Raw genomic sequence first — 17,444 nt, 5'->3', positions numbered from 1 at the left:
ATTACAATGTTTTGCTTTATCCTACACCCTGGATTTTTTCTCCAGAAGACCTCAGGTACCCAGTTTCCCTTTGCACCTAGTACGGCCAAAAGTCTTGCCGTAGATTTTGTTTATTAACTTTTCGGTAATGGTGTGGTAGGGTGGGTAGCTGAGGTCTACTTGAGAAAAAATCCAGAGTGATGTTCGGCTTAGTCTTTTTTTATAATGTAATAAGCTGGCAAATTATGAAAGCTCATGTCTTAATTGATAGGCATAGAAATAAAAAGAAAACGTATGAAAACCAATAACATTCTACCGAAGACAAAATAACGTTGGTTTAGGCAACTATAGTATGATGGTCTGGATGCGTATTTCTTCATTTCTGTATTCTTTGATATTCTATTCCATTTTCTCTATTCTTCAATCAGTGTTTCAGGCCATTTTTCTCTATTCTTTATCATGTTTATTTCTTATACTTTTTGCCAATTATTCTATTCTTTTTATATTTTAACACCTCATTATTCTATTTTTTTTATTTCTTGGTCCATTGTCTCTATCATTTATATTTTTTTCCCACTATTCTCTCTTCCGTAAACCCCCATCCACACCCAGGCTCTAGTTAAGGTCACCATATAGCTTTCAAAAATAAGCAAAACTAATACCGAGTAGGCTCCGAAAGGCAAAATGATTGAATGCTTATCCCGGTTTGAATTGTGAAATTGCGGAAATTTGTTTTTCAATTAACTGATCAAGCAAAACACATTATTGTCCTGAATGTTCGTAAAATGTACCTTGGTTATGAATTCTAATCATATGAGATCAACCTTTCTAAATTTAAAAGTAAAGATCACGCACCCTTATTGTTCAGATTGATAAAGTCTTTTGCATCCGTCGACATTATCTTCGATTAAAGATCTGATAACCACAGTGACTGTGCATGTATACTTTAACGACCCGGGTAGTTTTCTTATAAGTTTTTAAAAGTAGTAACCTCCCTTGTTAATGTGATGTTGTAATCAATCTATTTATTTGTACCATCTTTATATAATATTGTATTGTACAATTTCAATTTATGATTCGTTTGATATTTAAATATAATAATTTATTTTTTATTAAAGATATAAACAAGGTAATTTGAAAGGCTTTGATTCATTTATCACCGTAGTTCAATTCATAAGTCAGGCGGTCTATTTTGTCTACATTATGTTGAAAGAACACCGGGGTGTTTACATTGGCATTATTTACTATCAATGACTGTGAAACAAGAAAGGAAAACATTGTACATTATAAAACGAGAAATAATTAAAATTAAATACAAAATTCTTGTTTAGTGAAACCAAAAACGAAAAACGGAAACACTTTTGATTTTCATTTTGGTTTTAGAGAAATCAAAAACAAAAAATGAAAACACTTTCGTTTTCCGTTTTGGTTTTAGAGAAATCAAAAACGAAAAATGAAAACACTTTTGTTTTTCGTTTTGGTTTTTGAGAAATCAAAAACGAAAAATGAAAACACTCTCGTTTTTTGTTTTTTGTTTTTGATATTTCAAAATGAAAAACGAATGGACGCAAATATACACGGACCTAGCTCATACTTTTTTTTTCATTATTCAATTGAATATACATTTAGTTTTAAAAGCCGTTTTTGAAAATTTAATAAAATCTTTGTAATTTTTTCGTAGTTTTTGAAAGAAAAAATGTGACAATGTTTAATTCCCGCCACATTTTGAATGGCTTTATCTCAAAAACAAGGACATGGAATTTTTCTACATTTTAAGTTCTGTTATTTATATACTATCAGTTTATAACAGTCTTTAAAAAAAGTTTTGGTATGGTCTGCCTTTTTGAAAAATAAATGTAGGATTCTCGTCTTTTTTTAGACTAAATGTGTGTCTAAAATAATCCTTCTCAAGAACGGTTGAGTTCCAAAGTTTGGGAATCAAAATTTATAAAACACTAAGGAGCATGAAAACCAAACGATTTTACATCGTAGCTTCAACAGTGTCTGATATCAATTCGTCCGGTGGAAGTTCCATTGCAGCGGCAGTTTTATAACATACACAATTTATACATTGAATGACGAAAAAGTATCTGAATTATATTTCATGTCAATACAGGAGTGGGGACACAATTTTGGAATTTTAGTTTTTTTTTAATGCTTTCAACATTATCATTGATTATAATTTCCAACAATATCATGACAAAAAACGAATAAAATGCTCCCAGGTTCAGCTTGATACGACCGCCTAGGTCGAACCATGAACAATTGAGGCAAGTATGGACACAACATTCAAGCTTGATACAGCTCTGAATTTGGATTGTGATTAGATATTTGATATAGCAAATGTTTCTGACAAAGAATGAATCTGGCCTAAGAACTTAGAAATTAGACATTTACTTATTATTGTCCAACACTAATTTCCGAAATCTAAATACAGCATGTACATGGCTAGAATCAGCATATCAAAGAACATAGGAATTCAATTTTCGATGAAGTCAACAAAAGTTAAATTTTGAACCATTTGGACCTTAATGAAGACCAATTTAATCACATCACGGGGCCCAAAATCCAAAATCTAAAAATACGATTAGATTCAGCATATCAAAGAACCCCATATATTTAACTTATTTTGGACCCCGATTAGGACCAACTTGAAAACTTGGCCCAAAATAAAAAATCTAAGTACATGTTTGGCACGTATGGACAAAACATTCAAGCTTGACAAAACTCTGAATTTGGATTGTGATTAGATATTTGATATAGTAAAGATTTCTGACACAAAATGAATGATGTATAAGAACTTAAATTTGAAATTGTATTCACCTATCATGGTCCAATATCCAAAATATAAATACATGGTTAGATTCAGCATATCAAAAAAACCCAATAATTCAAATTTTGTTCAAATCAACCTTAGTTTAACTTTGGACCCTTTGGACCTTAATGCGGACCAATTTAAATTCCGGGCCCAAAATCAAAAATCTAAATACACGGTAAAATTCAGCATATATAAAAAGAAAACCCAAGAATTCTTCTTTAAATCAAGTTTAATTTTTGATCCTTCGGATGTGGACCAATTTGATAACTGGGACAAGAATAAAAAATCTATAATACATGGTTAGATTAAGCATATCAAAAACCCCATACATGTATATTTATTTTTTTAACAAAGTTAAATTTAGGACCCTTTGGACATTAATGTGGATCAATTTAAAACCCGGTCTAAATCCAAAATATAAATACACGGTTAAATTCAGCATATTAAAGAACCTCAATAATTCAAGACTTTGAATTAAACCCCATTGAACTTGGTCAAGAAATAAGCAATTTATACAAAGAATTAGAAAAGTATTGATTTTGGCTTCTTTTTTCTAAACGGTTAGGACCATGACCCCCAAAATCAATCCCACCTTTTTTTTTTGGTATGTCACCTTATGGTACAATTTAAAGAGATCAGTAGACTTATTCTCAAATTTTTATCCGAAAACCAGAGAGTCCTTGTTTATTGGCCTTTTGTTTGCCCCTAATTCCTAAACGGTTTAGGCCATCACCCCCCAAATCAAATCTAACATTTATTTTGAGGTATGGAACCTTATGGTGCAATCTAATGGAGATCCAAACACTTATACACAAGTTATTGTCCTAAAACAAGAACAATGCTTATTTTGCCCCTTTTGGCCCATCATTCCTAAACAGTTAAGACAATAACTCCCAAATTCAATCCCAAGCTTTCTTTTCTGGTATGGAATCTTGTGGTTTAATTTCATAGATGTCCATACACTTATACTCAAGTTATTGTCATGAAACCAAATGTCTTCGAACTACGACGACGCTGACGACGATATCGCCATACCAGTATACGACCTCAAAATGTTTACAACCGTATAAAAACGAGAAAACGACAACCAACAGTCAACGAAATACAACATAGAAAGTTATGACTGATAAGCGATTAAGAAGAGACAAATCAAAGTAACAAACAAAAGACTTGGTGCGTCGATAGAATAAGTGTCTATTTCTATGCATGTATCACTTGCCACGCGAATCCCCACTCAGTCAAAATGTCACAATCAGGAATAGAACACAATCGGTAAAATTAAAGCTCAGACAACTTTATTAGCATGTAAAGATCTAAGACCGCAAAAAACATGTCGTTAAAAAGTTGAGATACCCAGTCGTGTTGCTGATTGCAACTACAAATTCGATGAAAAGTCTCATTCAGTGATGTCTAATTCAAGGAACGGTTTTAAAATTTTAAACTTTTTATCTAAGATTGTTTTGTGGAAAGGTCTTATATAAAGATAATTATCATATTCATACCTAAGTCTTTACATAAATCCTTTCTGTCAGCATTAACTAGTGCTTCTTTCAGGCGCTGTATCATGTAATGTTCACCTTTATCCTCAAACTGTCTCTGCCAATCTAGCAAACCATTAAAAGCATTTCGATAAGCATATTTATCATAATGTCCAAACATGTGTTCTTCCACTCCAAGTTTGAATAAAATGAGATGGTAGTGACTTCGAATCTTGCTTGCTAACTTCTCTAAATACGGCTTGGTTAATACAACTGTAACATGAGTAATAGAGACTTTAGAATTAATGTATCACAAGATCACAAATATGTTCCATACAAGCTAGTTAGTTCTCATACAATTAACATGCAATATCTAAATAAATTACGGCGAAAGATTAATCCTTTTATGCATAAACCTTACAATCACTTAAATTGAACTCAATAAAAGTGTATGCTAACATTATAAATTTTAGGTATACAACTCTGGATTGACACGTTTGGTTGGATATTGATTGATTAGATAATGAGGGGATTTACAGCAGTTGCTCGTTTTTCCAGTAACAAACGGAAAACATTTGACGGAAAAACATTAGAAAGGGAGTGTAAGTCGTATGCCTGGACATGCTACCGTCTTCTATTTATGGACCGTCTACGCAACAGGTTTGACGATTCTTTTGAATCAGCTTTCGATTTTGACATGACAGTTAACGCTTATCGTGATTAAAATTTACTACCCATATGAAGTCGATAACTAGACATCCTTAGTCGCAAAATAAAGTTTTTGCATAAAGATTTACAGGAAATTGCACCATTATTGATTCGCCAAAATTGATCAAACTCTGAAATTGGGACTTACGTACTTATGAGATTTATTGTATATAATGCAGTTTTCTACATGAAATACAACCTGTAAATGTTTTTATCTAATTTGATAAATTATTACACAGAAATAGGGCACCATGCACCCATATGATTTAGACAAAATTATCAGAGGAACTGATCATTTATATATTTTAAGCTCTGTATTTGCTTATAATGGAAATAAGTCAGGAACATATTTTATTTGGGATAATAATTATTTATATAGATTTTATATTAGACAAAAGTGCAGTCAGATTATGTATTTTTTTCACCAATTATATCAATGTATTGCAGCGCCTGCATTTGAAGTATAGATCTATCAGTTGAGACGATATTCCAGGGCATGCATTTCCTATCATGATTTCCTTGATAGAGGGTTGCTGCTCACAAGGAAGCTATTAAACCAAGAGTTTCAAGTGGTGAAGATGAAATCATCCCTTCATAGATTTTACGGACGCCATCACGAGTTGTTTGACCGTTATGGAATATCTGGTTACAGATGACAACGGATATGTTCCAATTGTCGTAACCACAATCCCGTCCTCTATTCCCCGAATATGGCTTACCGAATTAGACTTATCGCCAGATTTGTACTTACATGAGCAACACGACGGTGTGAAGCAGGATCTGCTTACCCTTCCGGAGCACCTGCTATCAACCCCGGTTTTTTGTGGGGTTCATGGTGCTCGTTCTTAAGGTTTTTATGTTGTGTTTTGTGCACAGTTGTTAGTTATTTGGTCATTTGCTTTTTTTCATTGGTGTTGTCAGTTTATTTTGGACATGTGAGTTTGCATGTCCCTTGGTATCTTTCGTCTCTCTTTTCTTGATGTTGTTATAAAGCCATATCGCTTGAAACACGCAACGTAAACAAAAGGATACCTTTATATAGCGATTCCTCAAGTGGACATATGCACAAAATTTTCGGACTGTCATAAAAAAAAGTAAGGGTTATCATGTTGTCACCACGTTGAATCCTGCCAAACCTTTATAAACTCCAGAAGGGTAAGCAGTTTATGCGCCACTAGTAGCACCAATTTTGCTCGTGACAATTAAAAATGGTGATTAGACGTAGTATGTGGTAAGTAATAAACGATTATTGGCGAGTGAGACTGTAGAAATGACAACTAGAAACTATCCATAGTCATTTGTAACACATATATTCAATCTAAGTCATCCAATTCATGATAGCGTCCGTGAACCTTTCGAAGAGATGACGCACACTTTACCATTATTGGAATCCTTTGATCAGTAGCTTCATTGTAAGCCCATTCCAAGTAAATCTGTATTGGAAACTACAGATGTGGAGCTCTTGAGGATCTATTTAAGACATAGTCCATTCTATAAGATTTAAATTAAATTAAAAAAAAAATAGCTACAAAATAAAAAAAAAAAACAAAGAATTTTCTCAGGTGGTTAATCAAAATATTTTCTAGCTTTTACGTTTCCTGGCATCGAGATAATGTTTTTTTTGTTTTTCACTAAGTTTCACTGTAACATAAAATGTGTGTAATTTCCTTTAACTAGTGTCAAAATCATTATATCAAAGACACATTCCCAGTCAAATATGTACAAGTACTTGTCTTAAAATACAATATTCCAATTGACTGTTCCAAAAACGCATATTTATAACTAAGGCCGAAATACTTAAATAGTCAGAGAAGTCCCTCTGGGTTATAGGATAAACTGACTTTGGTGGATAATGGTCTCATTGGCAATCATACCACGTGTTTTTTGTTTATATTGAGTACTTAAGTACTTACTATAGCTTTCCGCATGCAGTTTTCTTTTATCTGATTTGCTTGCCATTCTGAAAATGCAGATGATGAATTCTTTATTTTGATTTTTCTATAGTACATTTGTTTTTTTAAATAGTTTTTGTCGTCTGTTAAACCATTATTACAAAGTAGGAGCTGTTCAACAATTCCATGTTGAATAAAGTTAGATTCTGCAAATTTGTTATAATGTTTACTCAACCATTTCAATTTAAGCATTTGCCGACAATTAATAGGCGAAGTTTTAACCATATCAAGATTTGATTGGATGATAGATATGAAATGACGTGGACAGAGATTATGTACTATTGTTTTTTTGAAAGTTCATATTTGATGTGTGTAATTTTTATGGGCTTTTAAATGATAATTCCTCATTATAGTTAATATCAATTCTGGGTTTGAGTGTTTTTCTGTTGACGCTTAAATGGAGAAAACCGCTTTGGGTGCATCAAAATTTATCAAGTGTTATGCTCATTATGTGGTACGACAGTTTTATGAACCTTTGTTCATTCAAATCTTAGTATACTGTATATGGACTGATACCCAGGCTGTCAATTGTCTACGAAGGTGAATCTTAATGACTATATTTGAACAAACGAGAGAAGCAAACTTTTGTTCAGCATGTAATTATAAAGCCGAACTGATTTTTTCTGTGTTATTCTCTGTACTATGGATATTAAATTTATCTTCACAAAACTGGTCTAACCCTCTCCCATATGGATGATTTTCTAAGTTTCTTCTGGACGATTTATGTATGATATGGAAAGCCTGTATTTTATTAAAGATTGACCTCGAAATGGTTTTTGTTTAATTTTTAGACATGCCGTATTGCTGCTTTTCGTTGACCGCATATTTAAATTATCGGTACATTCGGGAATGATCGGAAGTCGCGACAAAAAATGGTTTATCCTGGTGAGTATTTTGATATCTTTTTGTTAACAATTCTTTTGATATTGTGCATGAAAGCAAGCCTCGCACAAATTCTTCAAAGATCTCAGGATTATAATGTTATACGCCATACGCGCTTTTTGTCTACGTAAGACTGATAAATGACACTGAAATCAAGAGTCGGAAGGCTAAATCAGTTACAAAGTTAAAGGCAGTGACCCAAAAAATTCAAATAAGTTGTGACAAAACTGGCGTAAGCCATTTTAGTCTGGGGGTAGACATTAGTGTTCCGAGTGATTTTATCATTTTATGAGCAGTAAATATACTTAAAATGACCAAAGTTGAACAGCATCAAAAACCAAAAAAACCAAAGTTGTGCCAAATCTGACTGAGGCCGTATTTGCCTGGGGTTAGCAAATCTCTTATTTCCAGTATTATACTGTAATTGTCAACCAATTCGTTATTGGAACACTAAACGAATGGAATAACAATGTACATTATTTACATTTTTTAACTTTTAGTTCACTGAGAACGCGTAGCAGGAAGTATATTCATTTCAATTTTACAGTTTGATGCATTATTCTTATGTCGGGGTCTCATGTTTGGAAAAACAATCAGTTCTCATGAATATATTTAATCCCTTAATAAAAAAACACACACGAACGTGTAGTCAATTGGTCTCCATTTATTGAACTCGTACTATGATCTGCATATAATAAAGTATTCACGTACGTTACCTGTGGTCTTTGGTGAAAGCGGTCTCCTGACAGCTGAATCAGTATGGTCGCCTCTTTCATTTCGTATAAATTCTGGATGAATCACATAAATTATACCAGGTTAGAAGAATTCGTTTATTTGAATCCTTTGATATGCATAGATTGAGGCGGCAGTAGTTTAACGATTGTCAAATCTCGTAAATCGATTATGAAGAGACAAATTAGGGTAAATAAAAAACAAAAACCCAGTGGGAATAGCAATAACTCCAAAAGGAGTGAGACTGGGTACGTCCACAGTGTAAGCGTCTCTTGTTATGCATGAATTATCCACCATGCGAATCTAAACTCAGTAAAAATGTCACCATCGAAAATAGGACGCAATCGGTAAAAGTTACAGATCAGACAACTTTGCTGGTATCTAAAGATCTTAGAACGCAGAAAATATGTCGCTAGTGAGTTGAGACACCAAAACCTTGCATCGGTCAATCAATTCTTGATATTGACTGTAACACTTGTGGTGTGTTGAATTCAGTCGTTCTTCTCCGTAACTCTATAAGATAAAGGCAACAGTAGTATACCGCTGTTCGAAACTCATAAATCGATAGAGATAAAAACAAATCCGGGTTACGAACTAAAACTGAGGGAAACGCATCAAAAATAGGAGTAGAACAACGACACAACAAAAACACAACATTAAAATGTAACACACACAGAAACGAACTATAATATAACAATGGCCATTTTCCTGACTTAGTACAAGACATTTTAAGAAACAAATGGTGGGTTGAACCTGGTTTTGTAGCATGCCAAACCTCCCGCTTAAATGGCAACGTCAAACACAACACAAAAACGACAACATCACATGACAGGACCACAATACAAATAAATGGGAGAAGATATAGGACAAAGAAACACACGAATAATAGCTAACAAAAGGTACTAGGCTTAAAATTCAATACGCCAGACGTGCGTCCCGTCCACACAAGACCATCCAGTGACGCTCAGATGAAAAAAGCTTGAAAGCCAAAACAAGTACAAAGACAAGAGCACCGAGGACCAAAACTTCCAAAAAGTTGCGCCTAACACGGCCAGGGTTTTCTGCCTGGGACAAGAACATCCTTATTATTTAGAATAATTTATAATTTTGCAAACAGTAAATTTTATAAAATGACTATATAATAGATATACATGATAAAACCGAAGTGGGGACTAACTACAGAATAAAAACGGATACATTACATAAAACAACTTAATCCAACATATAAAAATACACAGCCGAGTTAGCCAAAGCATCAACGCACAAAGTGACGTCACATTTGAAATTCTAAAAAAAACACACTAAGTGACGTCACATTTGAATTTGTAAAAATATTTTCCAAAAATAAGATAGGACTAGGATTGATTCAAGATTAGATTTGTAATACTGACATTACATTTATTAATAACAATGAAAATTACAATACTTATTAATATCAAAGAGCTGTTTTTGTGTAAGGAGTACACCCCTGTTAAAGAGTCCGTATAGTGTAAACATGCACGAGCGTAACTGAGATATGTAAACACTATACAACGGAGTAGAGGGTAGGTTACTGCTGAAAATCTACAATACCATTCTTGTGCCAAGATTATTGACAGTAATTATTTTAGTAATAGCCTTCATTCATTCATTTCATTCGTTTTTCCCGGCGTATATTTTTCCACGAAACTACTTCATACTTACTTTTATGGAACGCCACAGCTGTCTTATGTGGAACTCTGATATTACTTTATGTTGTTTTATTATTACTTGATGATATTTTGTCTTTACTTAATATGGTTTTGACATTACATAATGATGTTTTGATATAACTCAATATGGAATAGTCATTACTTAATGATATTTCGGTATTACACGATATGGTTTCGTATTGACTTGATATAGTTTTGTCATTACTCAATATGGTTTTGTCATTACTCGATGTGGTTTCACCATTATTTAATGTGGTTGTGTCATTAGTCAATGTGGTTTTAACATTACTTGATGTGAATGTGACTTAACGTTATGTAGTTGTTTTATTACATGATGTGGTTTTGTTATTTCGTAATGATGATTTGCCTATTCTTTTTATGGTTTTAACATTACGCAATGATGTTTCAAAATTTGACGATTTTACACTACATGATGTGTTTGTTTCATTATTTGATGTGGTCCTGTCATTCTTTGATGTGGTTATCCCATTACTTGATGAGGTAAAACCACGTGACCAATTCGGAAAAAAATATGTTCTATTTTTAAACAGATTTCAATATTATATCGTTTGTTTAATGTGCTTTAGATGGGTATCGCTATCCATTGAGTTAAAGTTCAAATTAAAGTTCGAGTGGTTGTTCAGAGTTATTTGGTATTATAAAGGGGAACGGCAGACGATAATAAGAAAAAAAGTATTAAAAAGTTCACAGTATTTCGGACATAATTGGGATATCCCCAAACCCCTTGGTCCTGTTGTTTTTATCCTATGTTTTCAAACGGAAGCATTATTTTCGTAATAAATTTGTAAAATATTCCACGGAACCATATGTCGCGCCTGATATTGCTGCTGTAAGTGTAAAAGCTTCATGTTGATCGGCTGTTCATTTATCTATACATTTATCGGTAAAAAAAAAATTTAAAAAAAAATGTTTTTCTGTAGATGCTATTTCTTGAAATTGAGGAATAACTCCTATACAAGTTTTAAAACACTTCATGGAGGTTTACAAATTTATCATGTCAAAACAGTTTAATTCGGTTTTATTTAACTAAAACAAAACTGTATGGTTTTCAACAATGAGCAAAACCCATACCCTAAAGTAAGCTATAAAAGGTTCCGAAATGAAAAATGTAAAAAACTAGAAACCTAACGATCTATAGATAGATACATAGATACTTTATTCTCTAAAAACTAAATACAAGTTTACAGAGAAACATACAGATACAATAGTCAAGGTAAACAAATACAGTATGATATTCTAAAAGTACAAAATTATGATGGCATACATGTTTAGTAACATGTATAATGAAAGGTTAAACTCAATAGAAATAAAAAAAATGGAGATGGAGACGCCGACGCCACTATCGACGATGAAATATATGTTTGTTGTGTCTCACTGCCGCTACATTGATGTCGCAGGCTCGACACAAATCAATAGACTTGAACTTTATTGTTAACAAATGAAACACTTCAAATCAACTCACACTTAAGTTACAGGGAAACGGGGGAAGGGGGTCTCGGACTAAGCGACAAAGCATCAATACTATAAAATAAGAATTCTCCGAATTTTTTTTTAGCCTAAATGATCATTTGAACTTATACGAATATCAATCTTTTATTTGTAATGAATTGAATTCCCTGATCTACCTCGCACTAATTGAAAAATAAACTTTTTGGAATATCTGTTTCACATGTAACGACGGACATGTTCCAGTGGTCGTAACCATAATACCGTCATCTTTTCCTTGAATGTAAACTACCAAATAAAACCAAATCACTGGGTTTGTACTTTCTCGAATAACACGACGAGTGCCTCTCTGGAGCATTCGAGATCACCCCGATGGATTTATATTACCCAGTCATACCGATCTATTGAATCAGCCAAATGAAACTGTTTTGTATGCCACCGCAACTGAAAGTTGGGGGGCATATTGTTTTACCACTGTCCGTCCGTCCGTCCTTCTGTCCGTCCCATTATGGGTATATAGTTATTCCGCATAACTCCTCCTACAGTTTGAATCCTAGGAAGTTTTCTCTTTACTGTTTGTTTGTACATATATTGAAGGTGTGCATGTGGTCAGGGTTTAATGTTTATTAATATTTGCTTTTTTGGGAGATAGTTGAACTTTGTAATTTTTTGGGAAATTTACTTGCATAAGAAGAGCGTTTCCAGATAACTCCTCCTACAGTTTGAATGCTAGGAAGTTTTCACTCTGCTGGCTGTTTGAACATAATATTGAAGGTGTGCATGTGGTCAGGGTTTTAATTTTTATTATCTTTTGCTCTTTATGGAAGATAATTGAACTTTTTTTTGTCATTTTTGGGGTATAAGCGGTTAAATGAGTTGAGTGCAGGGGCATCACGTTGTCTAGTTTACATTTTTTTCTCGTGTTGTGCTGTTACACAACTGTAACAGTCCGATGTAAGGTTAGGATTTAGCGCTCACATACATGTTAAACTCCGCCACTTTCTTTATGTACCTGCCCCAAGTCAGGAGCATGAAGTTCAATTGTTGTCGTTGTATAAATGTGTGTCATTTTTTTTAGTAGATTCTTTATTTATAAATAAGACCGTTTGTTTTTTCGTTTGAATTTTTTCACATGGTGCATGGTGGCCTTTTGTAGCTGACTATACGGTGTGTTGAAGGCTGTACGGTTGCCTATATATGATTTCTTACATCCACTGCATTTAAACTCTGGTGGATAGTTGTCTTATTGTCAATCACACCACATCTAGCTTTATTTCAACTTCTATGTTGCGTTTTGTATACTGTAACATTGTTTATCTTTTGTACGCATACCCTGGAGCCCTCTTTTCGGAAGCCCTTGTTCCGCGATAGAAAATTTAATTACGAACTCATATAAGATAGCTCGAATTTCAACTCATAATCTTAATTAATCTAAATCAGACTTAAATTCGAATCTTACTCAAACTCTACCTCAAAATGTGACTCAAATTTAATGTTGTAACTAGAACTCTACCTTTAAATGTGACTCAAACTCGAAGTCCAACTCGAAACTCAATGCTAACTAAAACTTTAATTCTAATAATGACTTGAATTCGAAATCGAAGAACAACTCAAAGTTTAACTTAAACAGTAACCCGAACTCTAATTCAATGGATGGCCACACTCATCCAAGGCACATACAACATGGAAATCTATCTAAAAATAGAACAGGTTTTTCCGAATTGGTCACGTGATTTTACCTCATCAAGTAATGGGGTAACCACATCAAAGAATGACAGGACCACATCAAATAATGAAACAAACACATCATGTAGTGTAAAATCGTCAAATTTTGAAACATCATCACGTAATGTAAAAACCATATAAAGAATAGGCAAATCATCATTACAAAATAACAAAACCACATCATGTAGTGAAACAACTACATAACGTTAAGTCACATTCACATCAAGTAATGTTAAAACCACATTGACTAATGACACAACCACATTCAATAATGGTGAAACCACATCGAGTAATGACAAAACTATATCAAGTCAATACGAAACCATATCGTGTAATATCGAAATATCATTAAGTAATGACTATTCCATATTGAGTTATATCAAAACATCATTACGTAATGTCAAAACCATATTAAGTAAAGACAAAATATCATCAAGTAATAATTAAACAACATAAAGTAGTATCAGAGTTCCACATAAGACAGCTGTGGCGTTCCATATACTTTCACTTTTGTACAGTTGTTTGTTATGCGGAAGGATCTTTCATAGTTACAACATAATTACCTTATTCAGATGTTATAACTGCATCCTAGTTAATCCATATTTATCCTTTTATAATGTTAGAATAATCCAAAATCCTACTTGAAGGCCATTTTTGTTTACTGTTGCATGTGTGTACACATGTACTATATATAAATTGTATTGATTGATTTGGCCTTCCAAACGTTTTCAGAAAATATAGTCAGTTTCAAGTTAGAGCCTTGAGTGATCAGCTTATTTTGACAGTTTAGCACTTTTGATTATTGAGGTATACTGTACACACTGCAAGTTATTTAGCACACATTACAACTTCATATTAATTAATAACTGTAACTAATAATATTAGCTTTTAAAAAAGCTGCTTTTATTTATCTAAATAAATATTGATTCTAGTTTTACAAAGTTTGGACTTTCAAAACAGTTTAATACTGTGACTTTTAGAATTGATTTTTTGATAATATCTGCCAACCATTCATAATATCGGTTGGCTCTTCAATTGGTGGCAGCGGTAAAAGAACAATTAAAAAAAAAAACAATGCAAAAAACAAATACATATAAAAAAGTTCAACAAGCAAACAAGCAAAACAGCTTAAATATAGATTTTGCAATTGTTTTCTTTTTCGAATCACTTATAGTTTCAGACTGAAAGTGAATATTAAGACAAAACTTTGATTAGTATGAGCACTAAGACTTATTGAAACTCAAGGTGTGTTTTACCATATAAAATTATTGAGCACTAATAGTAATTGAAACTCAAGGTGAATTTCACTCGACAAAACTATTGAGGACTTAAGAGTTGTTAAACCTCAAGGTGTATTTTACTCCATAAAATTATTGAGCAATAACAGTTATTGAAACTCATGGTGTATTTTATTCCATATAATTATTGAGCACTAAGAGTTAGTGACATTCAATGTGTGTTACTCCATAAGTTTATTGATCATTAAGATGTTTTGAAACGGAAGGTGTATTTTACTCCATACAATTATTCAGTACTAAGAATTGTTGATACTCATGGTGTATTTTACTTAAATAATCAATTGAGCATTAAGAGTTATTGCAACTCAAGGTGTATTTTTGTCAAAATATTTTTAAACATTAAGGGTAACTGAAATTAAAAGTATTAATTTAGTCTGGCAAATTAAGGCAACAAAAGTATACCGCTGTTCAATAGTCATAATTCGATTAGGCAAAAACATTTCCGGTTAACGATCTAAACCCGAGGGAAACACATCAACGATAAGGGGAAAACAACGGAACAACAGAAACACTGAACTACAACAAAAGCAAACGCTAACATACATAGATAACAACTGCCATATTCCTGACTTGGTAGACATTTTAAGAAAAAATGGTGGGTTGAACCTGGTTTTATGGCTAGCCAAACCTCCCGCTTATATGGCAATGTTAAAAATACCGCTAGAATGACAACAGTACGTGACAGGAATACAGTACAAACAAACGCAAGAACACTCAAGCACAGAGAAATACATAAATGAATAATACAATAGTATATTACAACATGTAAACCGCAGAATAACAACGGATACCTCCCATGAATTTACGACAGCACACCAGGACACCACAAACGAAATATTAACTGCGCGTGACATGAATGGATCAACGTCACAAAAAGTTACTTATTTAGTGACGTTTATGTTATCATAGGTACATTTTTAAAAATAAAATAGATTTGTTTTATTTATAGACACGTACAAGAATATTAAATTGTGATTTAGTTTGTAATGGTGTTACTTTATCTAACCATGTGGTTTTTCTTCTAATTGAAAACTGTATAAACAAAAAAATCCTGTGCATATAGTTGCTTTAATCTCAAAATCATATATAAATGCAGTAGTTAATTTGTTTATCTCAACTTTTACATACATATAGAAAATAAAAAATAAAATAACTATAATATATAACAAGATCATGTAAGACCAAACAGTAAACACACGTGAAAACAAACAACATGAAACAAAAGTCCTGTAGACGAACCGAGAGTAACTCGACTATACTGACAAACACTACATATGTGAAATGTACCGAAAATACAGAATTCAAACCACAAACGAAATAAACAGACAACAACTCAGCACAAAATGACCCACCGGACCCAAACGTATTAGAAAGTAACAACAAAATGCCCGAAAGCGGGATATATAAATACCGAACCAGGTCGTCTCCAACAGCGAACATAAGAAATAACAAAATATCTAACCGGACATACAAAAGAAACATCATAACTAAATACATGAATGTTGGATATATAAATACCGAGACACGTCATATAGCAATGCGAATGCACACTCGGCAAAACAGTCATATTCGGGAACAGGTCACGTTCGGTACTAAGCAGACCAGACGACGTAGATCGTAAACCACAATCTAAGGCGTGGTAAAAAATGTCGTTAGTTAGTTTAGACACAGGTACATCGTAAAGATCAACCAATTCGTGATGGTGTCCATAAAATTTACGGAAAAAAAAAGTAAGGGATAAAGCTGCTTTCTAGTATCAGTAGTATCCTTAATTTCAAGTTTACTGGGATATATGAGATGCAAGTACTGACTAAAATATGGGTAATATTGAAAATATGAATTTGAGACACAGACAATTACCACTTCCTATTTTTTTTAAATAATGGAGGGAAGGGTCCTCAAGAGCTCCCATATATAGTGTTAATTCCGAAATTTCGAACTTAACAAGAGAAAATGAAACACAATTAGTTCCAAATAGTGTATCAGGTGCTAGTGGTATTCTTCCTTACACTTCAAGTATTCATACTTTTAATAGTTCCATGGCTGGCCCTTGCGTTTCTAGCTTTCAAACTATAATTTCACCTAGTATTACGTTAATCAGTCAGTCATATTCTACTTGGGGATTACATTCAAATATTAGTACTAATAGTGTTAATGCGAGTACGTATTCAAATCGATTGTTAGTTATGTTCATTTGACCCGACCAATAGCAGCAGATCAGACAAATATCATGCCAAAAATGTCTTCTCTGTGACTCTGTGTTGGAGTTATTTTTTCTTTCATGGCAATTTTCAGACATTTTGCGATTTCTTTGTGAAAACTTCAGTAGACTGAGAGAAACTATATACAGCAAAGATGATCAGCAAGACAAAATCTTCATAAATAGAACGAACACGTCGGTCGAAAAATTATAGGAATTTTGCCCATCAAAAACGATTTTATGAATTTTGCGTTTTTGGCTATAATAATGAAAACTATAATAAAAGTAGAGAGATATTTTAAACAGAAAACATGGTAGGTTTGACATAATTTAGAAATAAGTGAAATCGTCAGTCGATTCCTTTGACGGCCTTGGAAGACGATTTTCATGAATTGTGAACATCGGTAAACTACTGTTGCTAAAATTAACTTATTTGTATGCGTTTTTTTTTGGTGTGAATATCATAGTAAATAATAAATAAGACTCAGCAGTGGCGATGGAAATACAACAGTTG

General features: G+C 33.0%; 1 protein-coding gene across 2 annotated transcripts in view; it reads right to left on the bottom strand.

Moving 5' to 3' along the window:
- LOC127717619 (uncharacterized) overlaps positions 1-14,142 on the bottom strand; it is a 54,977-nt gene extending 40,835 nt beyond the window's left edge. For both annotated transcript variants that reach the window (XM_052223339.1, XM_052223338.1), the window contains exons 1-3: positions 13,996-14,142; positions 6,897-6,943; positions 4,300-4,548 (exon numbers count right to left, since the gene is read on the bottom strand). In XM_052223339.1, the coding sequence (XP_052079299.1) occupies positions 4,300-4,548; positions 6,897-6,942 (295 nt within the window). In that variant the 5' untranslated portion in view covers position 6,943; positions 13,996-14,142. The remainder of the gene's footprint in view (positions 1-4,299; positions 4,549-6,896; positions 6,944-13,995) is intronic.
- Between the last annotated feature and the right edge of the window lie 3,302 nt (positions 14,143-17,444).

The sequence above is a fragment of the Mytilus californianus genome, unplaced genomic scaffold (genome assembly GCF_021869535.1).
Source record: "Mytilus californianus isolate M0D057914Y unplaced genomic scaffold, xbMytCali1.0.p SCAF_10, whole genome shotgun sequence".
In the NCBI taxonomy this organism is placed as follows: Eukaryota; Metazoa; Mollusca; class Bivalvia; order Mytilida; family Mytilidae; genus Mytilus; species Mytilus californianus.
The sequence above is the reverse complement of the archived record's forward strand: the minus strand, read 5'-3'. Positions and strand labels throughout refer to the sequence as shown.